This window comes from Indicator indicator, chromosome 5 (genome assembly GCF_027791375.1).
Source record: "Indicator indicator isolate 239-I01 chromosome 5, UM_Iind_1.1, whole genome shotgun sequence".
NCBI lineage: Eukaryota > Metazoa > Chordata > Aves > Piciformes > Indicatoridae > Indicator > Indicator indicator.
The window spans coordinates 35,864,702-35,882,658 of record NC_072014.1 but is presented as its reverse complement, the minus strand read 5'-3'; the positions used below and the strand labels follow the sequence as shown (position 1 = coordinate 35,882,658).

At 38.6% G+C, this 17,957-nt stretch overlaps 1 protein-coding gene across 4 annotated transcripts in view; it reads right to left on the bottom strand.

Moving 5' to 3' along the window:
- R3HDM1 (R3H domain containing 1) overlaps window positions 1-15,043 on the bottom strand; it is a 53,728-nt gene extending 38,685 nt beyond the window's left edge. For 2 of the 4 annotated variants that reach the window (XM_054381096.1, XM_054381097.1), the window contains exons 1-3: window positions 13,909-14,079; window positions 3,915-3,956; window positions 3,392-3,481 (exon numbers count right to left, since the gene is read on the bottom strand). In XM_054381096.1, coding sequence (XP_054237071.1) covers window positions 3,392-3,481; window positions 3,915-3,956; window positions 13,909-14,079 — 303 coding nt within the window. Of the gene's footprint in view, window positions 1-3,391; window positions 3,482-3,914; window positions 3,957-13,908; window positions 14,080-14,908 lie in introns of those variants that run through there. The other 2 variants (XM_054381099.1, XM_054381100.1) reach the window with 2 other exon arrangements.
- Window positions 15,044-17,957: the final 2,914 nt, after the last annotated feature.

Sequence of the window (17,957 nt, the reverse complement as noted above, 5' to 3'; positions counted from 1 at the left end):
AGACTTGTCAGCTTTTATGAATTATTTATACCCAAGTGCAATTAAAGCCATTACCAATCTCCAATAATCAACTCTCATGTAATTTTTAGTCTTAAGAATTCACTTGGTCACAAACCTTGAAGAGTCCAAACCAAATATTTGCAGTCCTTGCCTCATGAACATGAATATAATTCAAAGGAGCAATCTGTCACTACAAAGTGCACTGCACCTACTGTTCACCTCGTAGCTGCACAACAGTTACTTGAAAAAGAAATAAAGAAACGTGGTTTATGTCTTACTAAGAAATGATTTCTGACTTGGACCCACCAGTATGGAATTCCCCATTTATCAGTAAATTCAGAGGAATTTTCGGGGTTTGAATCTCATTCACTAGAAAATTGACTACATATTCTAAACTCATCCAAGGTAAAAGCAGACAGCAATGGTTTAGTCAAAGGATTTCAGCAAGTAATCATTTTCATACTTTTTTTCCAAACAAGAGCTAAAAAAGGCATCACCATCTGAACAGCCAGTTCTTCTACTGCCATCGCCACTTCAAAGCGCGATACAACACAACTGTGTACTAAAGGGCACTTTCTTGTGATTTCATGCTATAAAAACTGTAGCATCTAATTAAATATGACCTACTTGACTGGAAAGCTGCTGAAAAATCTTTCAACATCTATTCCGTAAAATTCTTTAAATCACACCCTGTTTGTAGCGTGTCTCTGCTGCATACTGATTTAACAGACCCCTCACTGTAACTCCGATAATTTATTTTAAGTCTTGGTTGTGGCAGAAGAAATTGTCATCATATCACAAGTGTGAAAAAAAAAAAGAAGAAAAAAGCCAAAGAAAGCAATCCAAACCCATTCAAACCCAATGAACTCCTCCAGCTTGAAAGACTTGAGAGAAAAAGGTAAGAGCCAGGAAACATTACAGAATATCACTCAAAGGCCCTACATCCTGGAGCTCTGGCTTTTTACCAGCATCCTCTAAAATCAACGACCTGAATTTATACAACTCACTATAAACTAACATTACAGACCCTAGTCTTTGTCCAGGACTCCTCCTCCTTTGGGTTGTTTTATTTTGCTGCAGAAAAAGTTCAGTCTCTGGAGAGTTTATTTACTTGTTACCCATAATAACAAGCATCATTGATATGGAAACAGACCATCCTTAAAAGGAGCTGAAATGGATCATCCTTTGTTAGTGGGTGCTAGAACATACAGAGCAAGAACAAGCTCAGAACCTAGTATTTAGACAAATGACAAGAGAACAAAGTTAGTGTATTAACAAGGATACAGGATCAAATAAATCAGTTACAGTCTTCATCCTGAAAAAGATTGGTGAGCTTGTACTTTCCTAGCACCTTTTAGTAAAGGGTTGTCAGTGCTTTCTAACAAGTAAGGCTTAAAAATTTGTGAGCTCTTCTCTATGTTTCTCAGCAATTGCTCAAGAAAATATAAACAAGTATATTGGGAAAGAAATTGATCTGCCTAAGAACTTCTCTGGTCTGTCAACATCAACCTCTTTCATTATAGCCCTCTGAGGAGAAGCAGCCAGCAGTGGCAGCACTGACTTGGTAAGTGACTTCTACACCTGCATGTGCCTAGGAAGCTTAACCTTGCTGAAAGCTGCTTTACACACTAGTGTGGAAGCAGTGACTGATTAACAGTCACAGCTAAGACTACAGTTATCTGAAAATTCACATTTCCTAGCTATTTTTCATCCTATCAAAGCTAACACTTTCTAGTCATTAAAAACTGGGGTTCTTCACATATTATCAGCAACTTCATCCTGAATTTCATTCTTCTTAACTCCTATAATCCATGTGAAGTATGAACACAAACCTGGAAGCTATTTTCCTGTTGCAATCAGCAAGGCAACAGAAAGGTGATTTTTTCAGCACAGGGAAGCAATCAAGAGTTATTCCCGTGCTGCCAGAGTGGGCTGTGCAAAACATTCCTCTCACTTCAACTAGCCACCAGACCCCCCACACATCCCAAGCACAGTTAACACCTACACATCATGCTTCAAGGGTGGTGCTGTGGACTGCCAGAAGAGGATTCAAGTCCTTAGAGAAGGACTTTTCCATACCATTTCCCACAGACACTTTGGGAAAGAACGCAAAAACTGGTGCATAAATTGCCTGTACAAGTCGATACATAGGGGAATAGAAGACCTGTGCCCCACAGGGTGTGTACTTCAGCATGAGAACTTGTAAGAAATTCTACTTCAACATGGCTTGCTCTACAGGAAAAAATTAGATTTCTTCTGTCAATCAATGCAGTTATTTGGATTTATAATCCATTTTTTTCTAAATTATTGTTTCTAAGAAAAACTCACAGCTAATTTTGTTTCCTAAAATACAATCCCTTACTGTGTAGCCTATACCAATCTAAGAACAACTTAGACTTCCATCATGTTAGCAGGCTCAGTTTCAAAACATATCTAGTCAGCTCTTCAAATACCAGTGTATTAGTGAAAGACTATGAAAACTACTATTTTCTCATTTTCCCAAGATTTAAAAAACAACAACAAAAAACAACCTGCAAACATTTATATACTTTGTGGTTCAATCTTAGAAAAAGTCAGTTAGCTTTACCAAAAACTACACAAAATCTCAACCTCACTCTCTCCCCAAACCTGAATTACTACTCCGCTAGCAAAACCCCCTTTCAATTCTGCTAGTTCCTTCTGCTTAAGGGAAGTCAGACTTTTCACAAAAATACAGTTGAGAAGCTTCTCAAGTAACAGCAAAATAAGCCAATGTGCTTTATAAGGACCACTTCAGATTTGTATAGGAATGAAAAAAGAAAAGCATGTTGTGCTCCTCATGCATACACAGAACTAAAAACAGTAATAGCATTTTGCTCTAAAAACGCAGACTGGGATAAAGGTAAATTTTGGAAAGAGATTTTTCTTTAAACTGTCTAGGGCATTTTTACATATTTTGTTCAGCATTTAGGAACTACTTTAAGTGTGCTCTATCAGTCTTCTGACATACCTCAGGCATACATGAATAAAAATATTAGAAATTGTGACTAATATGCAGGAATTCTGTTAAAACACCCAATCTTACAACTGTTCAAATTTTTTAAACTTAAAAAGCCAGTAAATTATGCTACGCATTAATCACAATTTTTGTATTGCTGATGGCAGACAGTTTAAGACTGCCTCAAGTGCACTGTAACACTAGAAAGTTAAAATAACTAACAAAACCCCTTTTATTCCTTGGACATCAAGTTATAGTTCAAAAAAACCAATATCAGACAACTTCCTGCTTTAGCAGCCCTATTAGAAAAAAAATTAAAATAATATGGTGTCTTCATAGAGTACCCAAAAGATTTTCTTTTGAATAGTAAGTTACTTCAAATTGTTTCAAAAACTTCAGTAATGTGATTTTTACCTGGAGGTCCTGTGATATTTCAGCTGTGGGAGGTGGTGGATATTCTTCACATACAGCAAGGCTCCGAACTAACTTTAACTTTGTGTTTGACTAAAGGAAAGTATGTAAAATTAAAAACTATAGCTTATAAAAAATTTATATAAATACACCATATGCTGTGATTTTCCCATTCATTTTATGTAAAATAAAATGGCTGTATTTTCAACAGAACAGGTCATTTCCTTTAGGATGAAAATACCCAAGCAATTGCAGCTATTGAAGCCACTGTCAGCACAATAGAGCACATCCAATGAAAAGTAAATAAAATCTTTGGGAAAGTGTTTCTCTCCGTAACAACAAAGCCACCAAAAATATAAAGGCAAACCACAAAAGCAGACAACTAGGCAAGACAAAAAAAAATCCAACAGAATAAAACAAAGCTTCAATGCCAAAAAATAAAACTAAAGGCACTTTTCACAAAGTAACAAAGCTCCATCAAGCATGAAGGGCTTCCTTAGCATGCCAGCACACAAGACTACTGTACCTTCGACCTTTTTGCTGTCTGTCCAAAAGACTGCACTGGCCGCTGAATGATAGGCACAACAGAAAAGGTTTGTATTAAACTTAATAGTACAATTTTATTAAAGCAAAAGTCTGTAGAAGAGAAAGCTTTAACTGTTATTACTGACACAACGGTCAAATCTGTGAAAAGAACAGCAGGTGCTTTTGGGTGAAGGATTACATGCTCTCCTAGTTCCATTGTGCTTCATTTATGAAGAACAGATATTACAGAAATTTAACAGGAAGCAAGCAGTATTCTCATTCAACCAGTTCACTCTCTCAGCCAGCTCCTGCAGTTTAAATTCTCATGTCCTAATTTCCTTGGACACATGACACGTTTTTTATACATTTTCTTCCTATTCCTGAAATCTACCTGGAAAAGTGATACGAAAGAAAAAAAAAAGAAAGAAAAAGGGAAAAACAAACTAACAAAAACCCCAAACCAATCAAACAAAAACCCACAAAAAACCCCAAACCAACCAACCGAAAAAAAAACCCCACAAAAATCCCCAAGAAAACACCACTGCCTCTACCAGGAGAACAGACATGCTTTTTCTTTAGTTAGGACTTATGAAAGTGAACTTTAAAATACAACACTGGTCAATTTTTTTTTTCTTCAATTTAGTAACTTATTTTGCCTTAATTTGCTTTCTCCTCCCAGATCCTTTCTATTACTTTTGCTTCTTTTAAGAAAAAGCATTACCAGAATTTTACTGCAGTATGTCTGAGTGAAAGGTACATCTGAATCAGCACAAGCATTTAATAATTTCTTAGCAGCATTGCTAAAGCTAACTCCACCCTTTGTGACAGTTACACAGGAGTAGAAGCACTTATAGTGGCACAACAATTTAAGTGTTGGCTTCAATATAGAACCAAAACTGATCAATATGCAAGCCTTTAACAGAACTGGTTTTTAAACTGTTTTTACTGAGCACAGTTCTAGTATTCGAAAGGGAAAAGTAATATCGGTAATATAATTTAATAGATTTTCAAATGCTTTTTAGTGGACACCATTTCCTGCTTTATGGAAAGGGTATCCCTTCAGAAAGAAACTAAATAAAAGCTCCGTTTGAAGACTTCATGAAGACAGCCCTCCTTCCCATGGCTCCTAGGAGCATATGCCTATCAGGTGCCTTAATTTCTTAGCAGTTCATACATGCTGCTAAAAAGAACACCTAACCTACATTGAAGGGTTCAACCATGTAAAGGCAGAACTCTCATTTTCCTAAAGTCCCAAATGTCTTTCTTGGATATTGTGCCAGTTTAGCTGAAGAGCAGCAGAAGGGGAGCTCATTTAAACACATTTCACATTAACAGGATTTTAAATAGCAGCACTGCAAAGTAACTGAGCTCATCATTTTTTCAAAGGAAGCCTGCTGGGATTTTGAGCAGCAAAGAGTTCAAATGTTCTCATACCTGGAACAACCCAGAGACTGAGTTTTGCTATTAACTGCAAAATATTTCTTTTCTATCTACACTGAGAACTGGCACTATGCACACCACTGGCAAAGTTACTGTTATACCAAACTACTAAACTTGAAATTAAGTGGATGATTTCCCAGCTTCGTATCTATCGTATCAGGCAGGTTCAGTGAAGCAGTCTAAACTTCAAATGAGAACTGTAAGTGGAATCCTCAGCTCACTGTCAAAACAATAGGCCAAAAAAAAAAAAAATCTACAGTTGGGCAATTTGAAGCCAGTATACGGAAGTAAACACACCATATTCTCCATTTTAGAGGCTGTGGAGTGAAGAGGGGAAATTAGCTATGAAACATTTTAAACTACCCAAACAGAATTTCTAATGCTGCTGACTAAAGCTTAGGTGTAAACCTAAGTTACTGTTCACTAATTAGGCAAGACATGTTTCAATTATTTTAAAGAGTGATTTAAAAAAAACATCAAGACAAGAAAAGAGATTATTGCTGGGAAGCAGGAACTATATAATAATTAAATATAATTAAGATCTGTGCAAAGCACTTATCTCCTCCTCACCCCAGTAAAGACTCAGGAATCCACTGCAGCTACAACTTAAGTATGCTTGTTCATGCCAGATAAAGTGAAGCAAATGCCTTGAAATTTAATTGAGATATTGAAACCGAAATGATCTACTGTCAAATATGATTTCTTAGTAAGAATGTTTAAAATTTATGTGCTTTTCAGATTTCAATCACAGTAAGTGTTTTGTGTTGTACCTCATCTCCCATTTATCTTGTGGAATTACAGTTCTGTTTCCACATTGGAAAGCCAACCCTACTGACACTGCCCAATTATGTTGCATTTTTTTAAAGTATAGGTGTTTGCAACTATGGTGAGTTAATTAAAGCAATATACAATATTTAGGATAGGAAATTAAGGTATTTGAATACCACAGCACTGAACATCATGAGCACCTGACAGTTTTTAGGGACTAAACCACCATATTTAGGAACAACTGCCTTGCAAAAAAATCCTTTGTTAGGGCAGATTCCTTGCTTTCCTGTATGAGTTCAAGGATGCCAAAACCTGAAACACAAGCCCCCACATCCAGCTCTAGATGCAAGGAATAAAACCCATGCACCTGACAGGTAAGCACAGGAATAAATCTTGTATGGCTGGACTACAGGCACAGCTAATGTGAGAAAAGGCCTACAACGTAAGGTCTGCACCTGGAAATACAAAACCCAAAGTCCTGTGATACCAACAGTAACTGCACTCAAAAAATGAAGATAATTTGGCATAGTTCCGTTCTTGGACAAAAATCATACATCAACAGGGGTCACTCTATTTCCGCTAGAATTCCAGGATAATAGATGGTCAATACATCTTATAGGTGTTTATCCACATTTTTCTCTCTCTTCAGGTCTGTCAATTTTATCTCTGTCCTAATTTCTCTGCATTTACTAAGTTTTGCTCCTATGTAGCATCTTTATGTTCCTCACTTGTGAAAAATAATAACTACTTCAGAATATGTAGTTCTTTGTGACTGCAAATTAAGCAATTTCTTTATATTTGCAGCTCTCAAAGACTTTTACTGACTTGAGAAAACACTCTGTTAATGAAAGCAAGATTAAAAACAAGTTTATGCCCCACTTAATGTCATTAGGGGCATGATTACAAGATTGTTTAAAAGCAGGTATTCCAAACAGCTGCATAATGAAAATAATTAGGGGTTGTCTTTAAAAGTTTTTTTTTTTTAAACCAACTATTCTGCTTTATTTCCACCTACAAAATGGGAATTAAGTTTACCAAATGCATACAATCTATGTACCCACTAGGAGCATTTGCCTATTTCATTTTCTCCTCAGATCCCATACATTAAATGCTAACTAAACATCTGGAGCTGTTATACATCTTTCTCTATCAGCACTACGCTCTCTAAAACAAGTTGGGTAAAAACAGGTCAGGCACAAGAGAGCAAACTAAGAAGTGTGAAAGGTTTAGTGAGAAGTACCATTTCTGAAGTACTTTTGAGGCATTTTGGAGAACAGGAAAGACATGACAGACTTGATAAAAAGGTTGTTCTAAGGACATTCAGTTTTTCCCCTTCTAAATTAGGCCTTGATTTTAAATCCAGTGTAGGACTACAGTCCTAACAACTACAGATAGCTTTATACTAGTGAAGGAAAGAATAGCATGGTCTATGGTTACTCACTGTCCAGAACCAGCAAGTAGTGACAGTAATTTTCCATGATACAAGACAGAATGCCTGATGGAAAAAGTTTCACCACTGGACACAGAGCCATTTTCAACAGTTCAAAAGGAATTAAACACAATATGCCTGATCATTACCTATTAAAAAGTATTAAGTCGCATATTTTGGAGACCAAGACAGATAAATTCTACCAAGACCAAAACAGCTAGGGAGGAGGCAAAGGATGACTTCTGTGAACTCACGCTGTGGAACAGAGGCAGAAAACAAAGGTTTGTACTGGTATGGAGGAAAGAAATTTGTAGAAAGAGAGATGGTGAACTGCCAAATAAATTAATTCCTCCAGAGGTATTTGCTTAATTAGCGTAAATCCAAACCAAAATTACCTAACGTAATACATTTACCTCACCTGTATCACGCAGTGGATGCATACAACTCCTGCATTCATGCATCAGCCTCCATCCTCTGTGAGGCTTTCTTTGTTGCTGTTAGCATTTTGGTTTTGCTCTCCACAGCCTCCAAGTACTTTTCCTGATAAGTAGCAATATGCAGCTTTTTTTTCTACTCAGTCTTTTACTGCCTTGGCAAATCACCATCCCAAAGATATTCTATCTACTTATTAATGATTCATTTTTCAGTTTCCGTTCAGAAACTGAATCCAGTTAAGACTATGGATTGCAGAATAAGAACAAAACTCCTTTTCTGGATTATACATAAGCCAATGTGAATTGTTATGGAGATCTTAATTTTCTTTTTTATAAAAAAAAAATTAAAAAATTATCTTCCTCATAGTGACTAAAATGCACTACCTTGTAAGACAAACCCAGGCTATTTAATTTTTTGTCAATATTTTCCAACATGTAAACTGTCTAACAACAGCCTTTAAGGCAAGCTTCAGACCCTGCTCTTGCACTGCTTAGAGAAACTGGGAGTGCTAGCCATGGACTCTCCTAAGATTTTTTCCTTGTTCATGTTTGTGCCTCCAACAGCATATGCAACAGCAAATAGGTTACTAATACACAACGTCCCAAAAGAATCTACGCTTTAGAGCCCCAAGTTACATTTCAAAATATAAGCACCAGTTTCTGGGACTGTGAAGATCCAGAAACATACCTGAATTCAAACCTATCATGCTAATTTTTTACAGCTGAGTAAGAAACAGGTAAGTAAGAACATAGTATCAAGTGATAACTATACTCAGCGTATATTGTATCGTGTTCGCAGGTGTAAAACCTATTCATTGGTGTAATACCTATTAAGCAACTAACTACTTGGCTTGGAAAGCCAAACTAAACCCCATTCCACTCCCACCTGCAAGCCACTCTCTGAGCTACTCAAACAGTAAACAGAAGAACAAAAAATTCCAATAGGCTTCTGATAATATTCTCTAAAATTTCTCAGCAATTCTTTGCTCTTTTTCCCACCACTACAGGAACATTTAACCTGCACTAAATGAAAAGCAGCACATCTAGTGAAATTTCACTGGTCACTTCATCATCCATTAGTTAAGAATTTGATGACTATACTCTGCGGTTCCCAGAAATTTTGTTTCCCATGGACAGACCAAACTTTTCAGTTTGTGTTATAGCACGAAACATGCTAACAGTGAAAAGGCCTCAATTGTATGACATATTTGAACTAGCAGCTACCACAGTACAGGTGACATTAACTTCCACTGACCTCAATTGTTGCAAAAGGCTTCCATGAACAAGGTTCCACTTCGTAATCAACTGTCTTCCTACCAGTCTAGAAATGGCTACCTTCAACTTAAAACCTCATGTTTTTAATTATACTACTTGTGAAACAGCAATGTTCTGATTGTGATGGAGACTCCCAGATACAACACTCATATCAGCACTAAATGAAGATGACAATAAAGCTGTCACCATCAAACAGCCTTTATTACCCAGTTGTTCAGTTCATCTTGTGTATGCCAGATGATTATTTCAGCCGTCATCTATTACTCCTGTACAAGAATAAAATGAAGCAAGCAACCCCCTTGCCAAACCCCACAGCCACTGACAGCACTGAAAGATTTGTTTCTCTGGACTAGGTCTGACTACATAACAGCACTAGTTTGCCGGAAAGCTGATTTGCCACTTGAGTCTCATAGAAGTTTCCACACTAAAATTTGTTGAATGAAAAAATGCGAATGAGATTTTTCAAAGTTACTGAACTGCATGAAAAGAAATAAACCTTAAATTAATTTTTTAAGGCTCACTACTGGAATCTTCCCTTGATGAAAACCAAACAACTACCACCTCAGCTGTAACATCTACCAGATTTTCAATAGCAATTGTTTCTCCTATGTTACAGAAGTATTTCATTTTAAGGATTTTTTTTTTCCATAAAATTATCTCTTTACACTGACACCAGCCTTAATAAAGCCTGCAACTATTAAAGTGTGAAATAGTATTGTTATTACAGTGGTCTACAAGATTTATTTGGAAGTAACTTAACACACTGATAGAGCTTACTTCACTTGGTGGAATATTGAATTGTCAATGTTGAACAAAATTACTCCCAAAATAACCTTTACTCAATTCTTAATAAGAGAAATCTGATAAGCTACTGGCCTGTTTTTGCAACCCACAAGAGAATATTGTCACACCCTACATCCCAGACAGGATTTTTACCAGAAAACAGTTTACTACTAATCTACAAAATTAAAATTCCTACAGAAGACTATTTTTTTCAAATACAAGCTCCTCTGTTTTTTCTAAGAAATCTGCCATTTTCTAGGTTGCGCCAGAAAATTTTCAGTTGCTTTCCTTAACTCCTCACCTTACCTAAGACAGTCATCAATGACCAAATAGGCAGCCTCAGCCAGGATTTAGCTGATTTGCCCCATGTGAAAGAGATCCACCTTTCATGATTCTTGACCATAAAACATTAACTGCACGAATACACCTCAGAGGCATTAAATTTGTTGCCATGTATTCTTAAGCCATTTGTATTGGTGTGTCCTCCTTTAACAAAAGATATTTTCATACTATTCCTCTTGCCTCCTTAACACTTTCTTTATAGCTACATCTCCCACCTTGCTAAGGCCATTCATTTATATGTATCATCTCAGTGTGTGCAGGAGGACTGCCTAAGCTTGTATACCAAACAAATCATGTATCAATGAAGAACAGAGGAAAAGAGAAGGTATGGGAAGTACTAGCTAGGAACAGAGGCAGGATGACAGCTCACCAGCTCACTCCACCCCTGATGACCAGCTGGAATCAGTGGAGCTCCACCTGGGGAAGGATGATGAGCTGGTTGAGAGTGTATGGGTTAAAACTAAAGGCAAGACAGGGGAAGGAGATGTTACTGTAGGGGTCTGCTACAGGCCACCTGACCAGCAGAACCAAGCAGATGAGACCCTCCACAGGCAAATAGAAGTGGCTTCCAGGTCACAAGCCCTGGTCCTCATGGGCGATTTCAACCACCCTGACATCTGCTGGAGGGACAACACAGCAAGGCACCAGCAATCCAGGATGTTCCTGGATTGCATAGATGACAACTTCCTCCTCCAAATGGTAGAGGAACCAACAAGAAAAGGTGCTATGCTGGACCTTGTTCTCACCAACAGGGAAGGGCTGGTAACCAATGTGAGGCTCAGAGACAGCCTTGGCTGCAGTGACCATGAAGCAGTTGAATTTAAGATCCTCAGGGCAACCAGGAGGACGTATTCTAAGCTTACAACCCTGGACTTCAGGTGTACAGACTTTGATCACTTCAGGGATCTGCTGGCCAAAGTGTTGTGGGACAAAGCCCTAGAGGGAAGAGGGGCCCAGGACACAGCTGGTCAGTGTTCAAGGACCACCTCCTCTGTGTCCAGGAGCAATGTATACCAAGAAAGAGGAAAGCAGGGAAGAATGCTAGGAGGCCTGCCTGGATGAGCAAGGAGCTCCTGGACACGCTATCACTTAAAAGAAAACTCTACAAGGAGTGGAGGAAAGGACAGCTAGAATGAGGAGTATATAAGGAAGCTGCCCAAGCAGCAAGAGACCTGGTTAGGAAAGCCAAAGCACAGTTTGAATTGAATCTAGCCAGAGAGGTTAAAGGGAACATTAAGAATTTCTACAGGTATATTAATGGTAAAAAGAAGACTAGGGAAGGTGTGGGCCCCCTCAGAAAGGAAACAGGTGAGATGGTCACAAGTGACCTGGAAAAGGCTGAGGTTCTCAATGACTTCTTTACCTCAGTCTTCACTGCAAGGGCCTCCAGCCACACTCCTGGAATAGTCATGGAAGATAATGGCAGGGACCAGGAGGAAGAACTGCCCATCATAAGTGAAGATCAGGTTCGTGATCACCTGAAGAACCTGAAAGTGTTCAAGTCCATGGGACCCGAGAGAACTGGCAGAGGAGGTTGCTAAACCTCTCTCTATTATATTCCAAAAGTCCTGGCAGTCTGGGGAAGTCCCCACGGACTGGAAAAGGGGAAACAATACTCCTATTTTCAAAAAGGGTAAGAAGGAAGAACCAGGGAACTACAGGCCAGTCAGTCTCACCTCTGTGCCCAATAAGATCATGGAGCAGATCCTCCTGGAGGCACTACTGAGACAGAAGAATAGTGAAGAGGTGATTGGGTACAGTCAGCATGGCTTCACCAAGGGCAAATCCTGCCTGACAAACCTGGTGGCCTTCTATGAACAGGTGACAACATTAATAGATGAGGGGAGAGCAACTGTTGTCATTTACCTGGACCTGAGCAAAGCCTTCCACACTGTCCCACACCACATCCTGGTCTCCAAACTGGTGACACATGGGTTTGATGGGTGGACCACGAGAAGGATAAAGAACTGGCTTGATGGCTGCACCCAAAGAGTGCCTGTCAATAGCTCCATGTCCCAGTGGAGGCCAGGGACAAGCAGAGTCCCTCAGGGATCAGTCCTGGGACCAGCCTTGTTCAACATCTTTGTCAGTGACATGGACAGTGGCATTGAGTGCACCCTCAGCAAGTTTGCTGATGACACCAAGCTGTTTGGTGCAGCAGACACGCTGGAGGGAAGGGATGGCATCCAGAGGGACCTTGACAGGCTGGAGAGGTGGGCACAAGCCCATGAGGTTCAACAAGAGAAGTGTGGCCAGCAGGTCAAGGGAGGTGATTCTCCCCCTCTACTCAGCTTTGGTGAGACCCCACCTGGAGTACTGCATCCAGTTCTGGAGCCCCTATTACATGCTGGAACGTGTCCAGAGGAGGGCCACCAGGATGATCAGAGGGCTTGGAGCACCTCTCCTATGAGGAAAGACTGAAAGAGTTGGGGCTGTTCAGTCTGGAGAAAAGAAGGCTCCGAGGTGACCTTATTGTGGCCTTCCAGTATCTGAAGGGGGCCTACAAGAAAGCTGGGGAGGGACTTTTTAGGATCTCAGGTAGTGATAGGACTGGCGGGAATGGAATAAAGCTGAAAGCGGGGAGATTCAGACTGGACATGAGGAAGAAGTTCTTCCCCATGAGAGTGGTGAGAGCCTGGAATGGGTTGTCCAGGGAGGTGGTTGAGGCCCCATCCCTGGAGGTGTTTAAGGCCAGGCTGGATGAGGCTCTGGCCAGCCTGATCTAGTGTGAGGTGTCCCTGCCCATGGTAGGGAGGGGAACTAGATGATCCTTGTGGTCCCTTCCAACCCTCACTGATTCTATGATTCTATGAAGGGATAAAGAGGTTGGACCTCCTACTGGTGGCTAGGGCAGGATCCAGACCTACTGGCCTCTGGAGCTCTTCTGATTTGATTCCTCTGACATCTGGGGATTTGGATTACCTACATCTGATCACTTCAGCCTTCTGCTGTACCGCTCTGCTGTAGAAGTTACACCTGAGCCATCTGTAAACTGCACACAGCTCAAGAGCCCTAGTCTGGTCACCCCAACTCAGGGCAGACACGCTGAGCTGTACTGTAGTCCTTAGTACAGGCAAGCAACACTCAACAGTTCATCATTTCAATTGTGCCACACTATTACTATGTACAGTATTCTTAACACAGCCCAGTCGCTGAAGCTCTGTCGGGATTAGCAACAGCAAAAAGCTTTACTGCTGAGTTTGCCCCTTGCTCTGCTACAATGAAAAGACTCAACTTCACAGGTGCACTCAGCAAAACATAAATGTGGACAAATTGGTTTCCATGAAAACTGCCAATTCAAACAAAAACAGCCAAGTCACATTAACATGAATATAAATGAGAAGTGGGGCAAAGGAGGAGAGGAAGCAATAATCATCCTACTTGGTTCCAGTCAAGTCTTCCTGACCTGTACCAAGGAAACATGCAAGAGCAGCATGAGAAAGTGAGAAAAAACAAGACACAGACTCGTTTAACATTATGATACATGATACATTAGTGAAAAATACAGTGAAAAAGCTTCTTACCGGCATATTGGTTTTGCTGTCAGGACAATTTTCATCCTTTTCCACTTGAATCTGCTCCTGACTTCCTGATTTTGTAAGGTTTTCAACTGGGTCTGTATCTTTAAATTCAGCTTCTGAACCCTTCATTGCATCACTTTCATCTTTTACAGTAAGAATATCAGACATCCTCATTAGAAAAGATTATTTTAGAATTCTACAAGAAATATGGAACCTTTAGGACAAAGAAAAAGTGGATCACTGGGTAATTTTAGATAAAATTGCAAAATTACATACCTAAACAGCTACCCAAAAAAACCCATGATTCTGCTGCAAAAAGCATTCCCCCTCCTATGTTTTCCTGTCTTGTATCAGAGGGGAAGAGTGATCAATTTCTTTTCAACCCCTTTTGTCAAAAGGCTTAAATCAACAAACACCTACAGAAACAAGAACAGCTATACTATAGGACAATGCTTGCACATTTTCCCCTTTTCTATTTTTAAATAAACACCTGAGCATTCAGATACTCCAAATCAAACTAACTTCCAAGAAAGTAAAATAGGTTAGATCATAATGCATTAAGTGTGCAAACCTTAATAAATTTCATTAAAACCTTTAAATTTTCTGGGGCCAGACAACGAATGGACAAGTTCTGAATGCAGGAAATATCTTACCTACTAAATATAGTGAAGCTAGTCTTAATAAAAATAAAGCACTCTCTCAAAAGCAATAAAGACAGCTTTGGTAATTATGGTAATAACAACCATTATAAGTAATTATAATTTATAATAAGACTTTTAAATACTATATTAAGATAACTCTAATGATTAAAGCTATAACAGAACCACCCCAATTTCCCCTAAGAAATAAGACATACAACTTTTTGTTATTACTCAGATACAGTGCAAGAGGTAAAACAAAATTCTGCTGTTTCTTGAAAGAAACAAAGAATAAGTCATTCATAGAAAAGAGTAACAATCAAATAAGATCATGAAAAAGCCTAGTTAAGTATCTGATTTAGTACCTGATGTGTCCTACAGTTTGGGGATTGTGGTCTCCCACAAAAATAAAATAAAAAAATTCCAAGTTCCTTTTCACAGTTGTCAACCGAGATGTTAGCTGCAATGAACCATCTGGAATCTGGCAGGAGTCGTCCCATGTCCTTATCCGCAGTGTAGAATCCTGGACAGAACTATGTTGCCTTGAATCAGCACAAACATCCCTTTTGAATGCCTAAAAATCAACAAAGGAAATACATGATACTTTTACTCAAGGTGGAAGGGGAGGGAGCATAATAACACTCAAAAACTCAGCATTTGTCACATTTAATCATTCTACTTGCTTTCTCTAGCAATAATCACATTTTTTATTAGACTTACAAGAACTTCTGTATTACAGAGTTAAAAAGTAGTCATAATAAACATTTTGTTGGCATTCTTAGTGAAACTGTTTCTGCAAACAAGCAGGTGTCTTCCAGAAGGGTGTGAAATAAGCAGCCCAGCAGGTGTGGAGGAGTAATACATCAGGAAAACACATAAACCCCTGTTAGTATAACAGCATTTTTCTCTTTTGTCAGTTAATAACCTACAAACACAATACATAATTCAAGCAACCTGAATTAAAGAGGGCAATTTTATTTCATTTAACAAAGTAAATGCCCTTGAATAAGAATTTAAAAATTTCTACAGAAGACAATGTTCCAGGTTTCCTCTTTCAGATTTGCTTTTCTGAGAAGTAGTATCACCCACAAAGCACTATGCATTTGAAGTGGTAAGCAACAACAGACATCTAATAGCAAGCAAAATGTAACCCATGAACACAGCAAAAATATCATAAAGCAAAACCCACAGATAATTCTTTCAAGCCTGTGAAAGATACACTGAGATAAAAGAGCTGAAAAGTATCTCTGTGTTACATTCCACAAAACACTTTTGACTAATCAGTTGCTTACTAAAACCAGTAAAAATTATGATAAACATCAAGAATATCTTCTGTCACCACAGCTGAGCTACTTAATTTCCACGTAGCATGATGATTAAAATAATGTTTTGAGAAAATGAGTGAAAAACGCTGGATTTGTTTGAAGTGAAATTAAGAAACAAATAAGACATTTACACCATGGTTATAAACATGAGAGCAGGAGAAGAACCTGCTCTAAACTATTCTTCAGAATGAAGAAAGGATGGAAAGACAAGTCACATCAAGATCTTGATGTCTCCAACAAGTTACATCGTGGCTGAAAAACACCTGAAAGCCTGTAAGTATTTTGCAGTATGAGATTACTCGAAAACAATAACAAAATTACAAGGTCAGACTGTGACAGTGCCCAGCCTCTTATCAGTTTTAATGTTTTATTAAAACAAAGACTTTAACATAATGTAACAGAAAGCTAGCTGAATGTAACTCTGACTTGACCAGAGGAAAAAAAGCTATATCCTGTTTGAAAAAGCCACAAATACCTCTAGAACTTATGATAGGAAGTAGAATTTAATATGAAATGAAAGAAAGCAAAGATTTTATATTCTCTACATTCCACAACAGTATCACCAGCTTGCATTCAAATTGGTTTGTGTATACAAAGATACTGCAATCCCTTCCTGGAAAACAATCCTGAAACTAGCAGAAAGTCACACTTGAAAAGGTACGCACACGAAGAATGACTTACTTCTCCCCCTACACCCCAAATAAAGCCTGCAAAAGAGATTTGACCATAAAGAATTTTAAATTAGTGTTTAAACAGTATATAGCAGTTAACATCTCTTCCTTGAGTTCCACAGTATCTTAACTCATTGTAAATAGTTACAACTCTGAGCAGAGAGCCTAACCATGCTGAACAACTCTCCCTTGGTATGACTGAGAAGACTGCAATGGCATGAAACAGCAGCACAATGCCCCACAGACTTCTAAGTTTCCTTGCAGGTGAGATTAAAGCCTGCCTACAATTACTTTTATAGATCTGAAGTATCACAGTACTTTAGAGGTTGGAAGGGACCTCCAGAGATCATCAGCTCCAACCCCCCTGCCAAAGCAGGATCACCTAGGGTAGTCTGCAATACACAGTTTGCTAAGACATAAGAGAGTATAGACACTTTGACTAAATTCTTGCTGAAAAAAAAAGTATGGAAAAGAAAGATAAAAGGTGGGCTGTGATCCAGGTCTATAAAAAACCCTATTCACTGAATCTAATGGAGGGAAAAGGATTACAGATGAAAGAACACACTGGAAATAAAAGGTACAGAAATGCAACAAAGGATGTGCAGCACTGTTTGTTTGTTGAGCTAGCTTTTCCAGACAATGAAGACAGTCATTTAAGACTTACGAAGAAGCTCAGATTAACAACCTTTACTGTAAGCAAGACTTGAATAAAGATGCTTTTTGGTTTTGTAGACTGACATATGATTTGTATTGTACTGAGAGAAATGTCTAAATAAGATTAGGCTGAAGACAGAGGGAAAAAAACCAAACCAAAACAAAACCCAAACACATTTATGCCCAATTGCAAATATAATCTTAGAAATTAAGTGCAATTTTATCGCTATTTCCTACACAAGTCACAAAAGCAGTAATTTTAATTAAAATCATTACATTTTTTTTAATTGTATCAAATTTGCTAAGAGCTCCTATCCCTCTGCAACACCATTTTGAAAAATGGCATATTTAGTGAATGAAACTCAGGCTGCAAATGTGTTCCCTTTTACAGGTGACAACAGGCATCTACTTTAATAGACAGGAAGTACAAAGACTTGTAGGTAAGAGAGAAGACTAACATATTTATCTTATTTAGTCTTCGAGATTGGTGTCCCTATCTAAACATTGTTGAAATGTATGTTCTTCCCCTTCATCATACTGGTAACACTACACCACCACTATTCATCCTCAATTCTGTTAATTTTTTCTGAAAAGAGATAACCACTTTATTTAGGTAATTACTCTGTATAAGCCCCTTTCAGAGGGAAAATTGTTTTTAATCAGCTGTGAGATGGAAGTCTAGTACTATGCAGGCGTATGCTTTTCAGTCAGAAAAACTGTCAATGCAGGGCTCTCATTGCTTTCTTTTGCATTGCCCAGAGGAC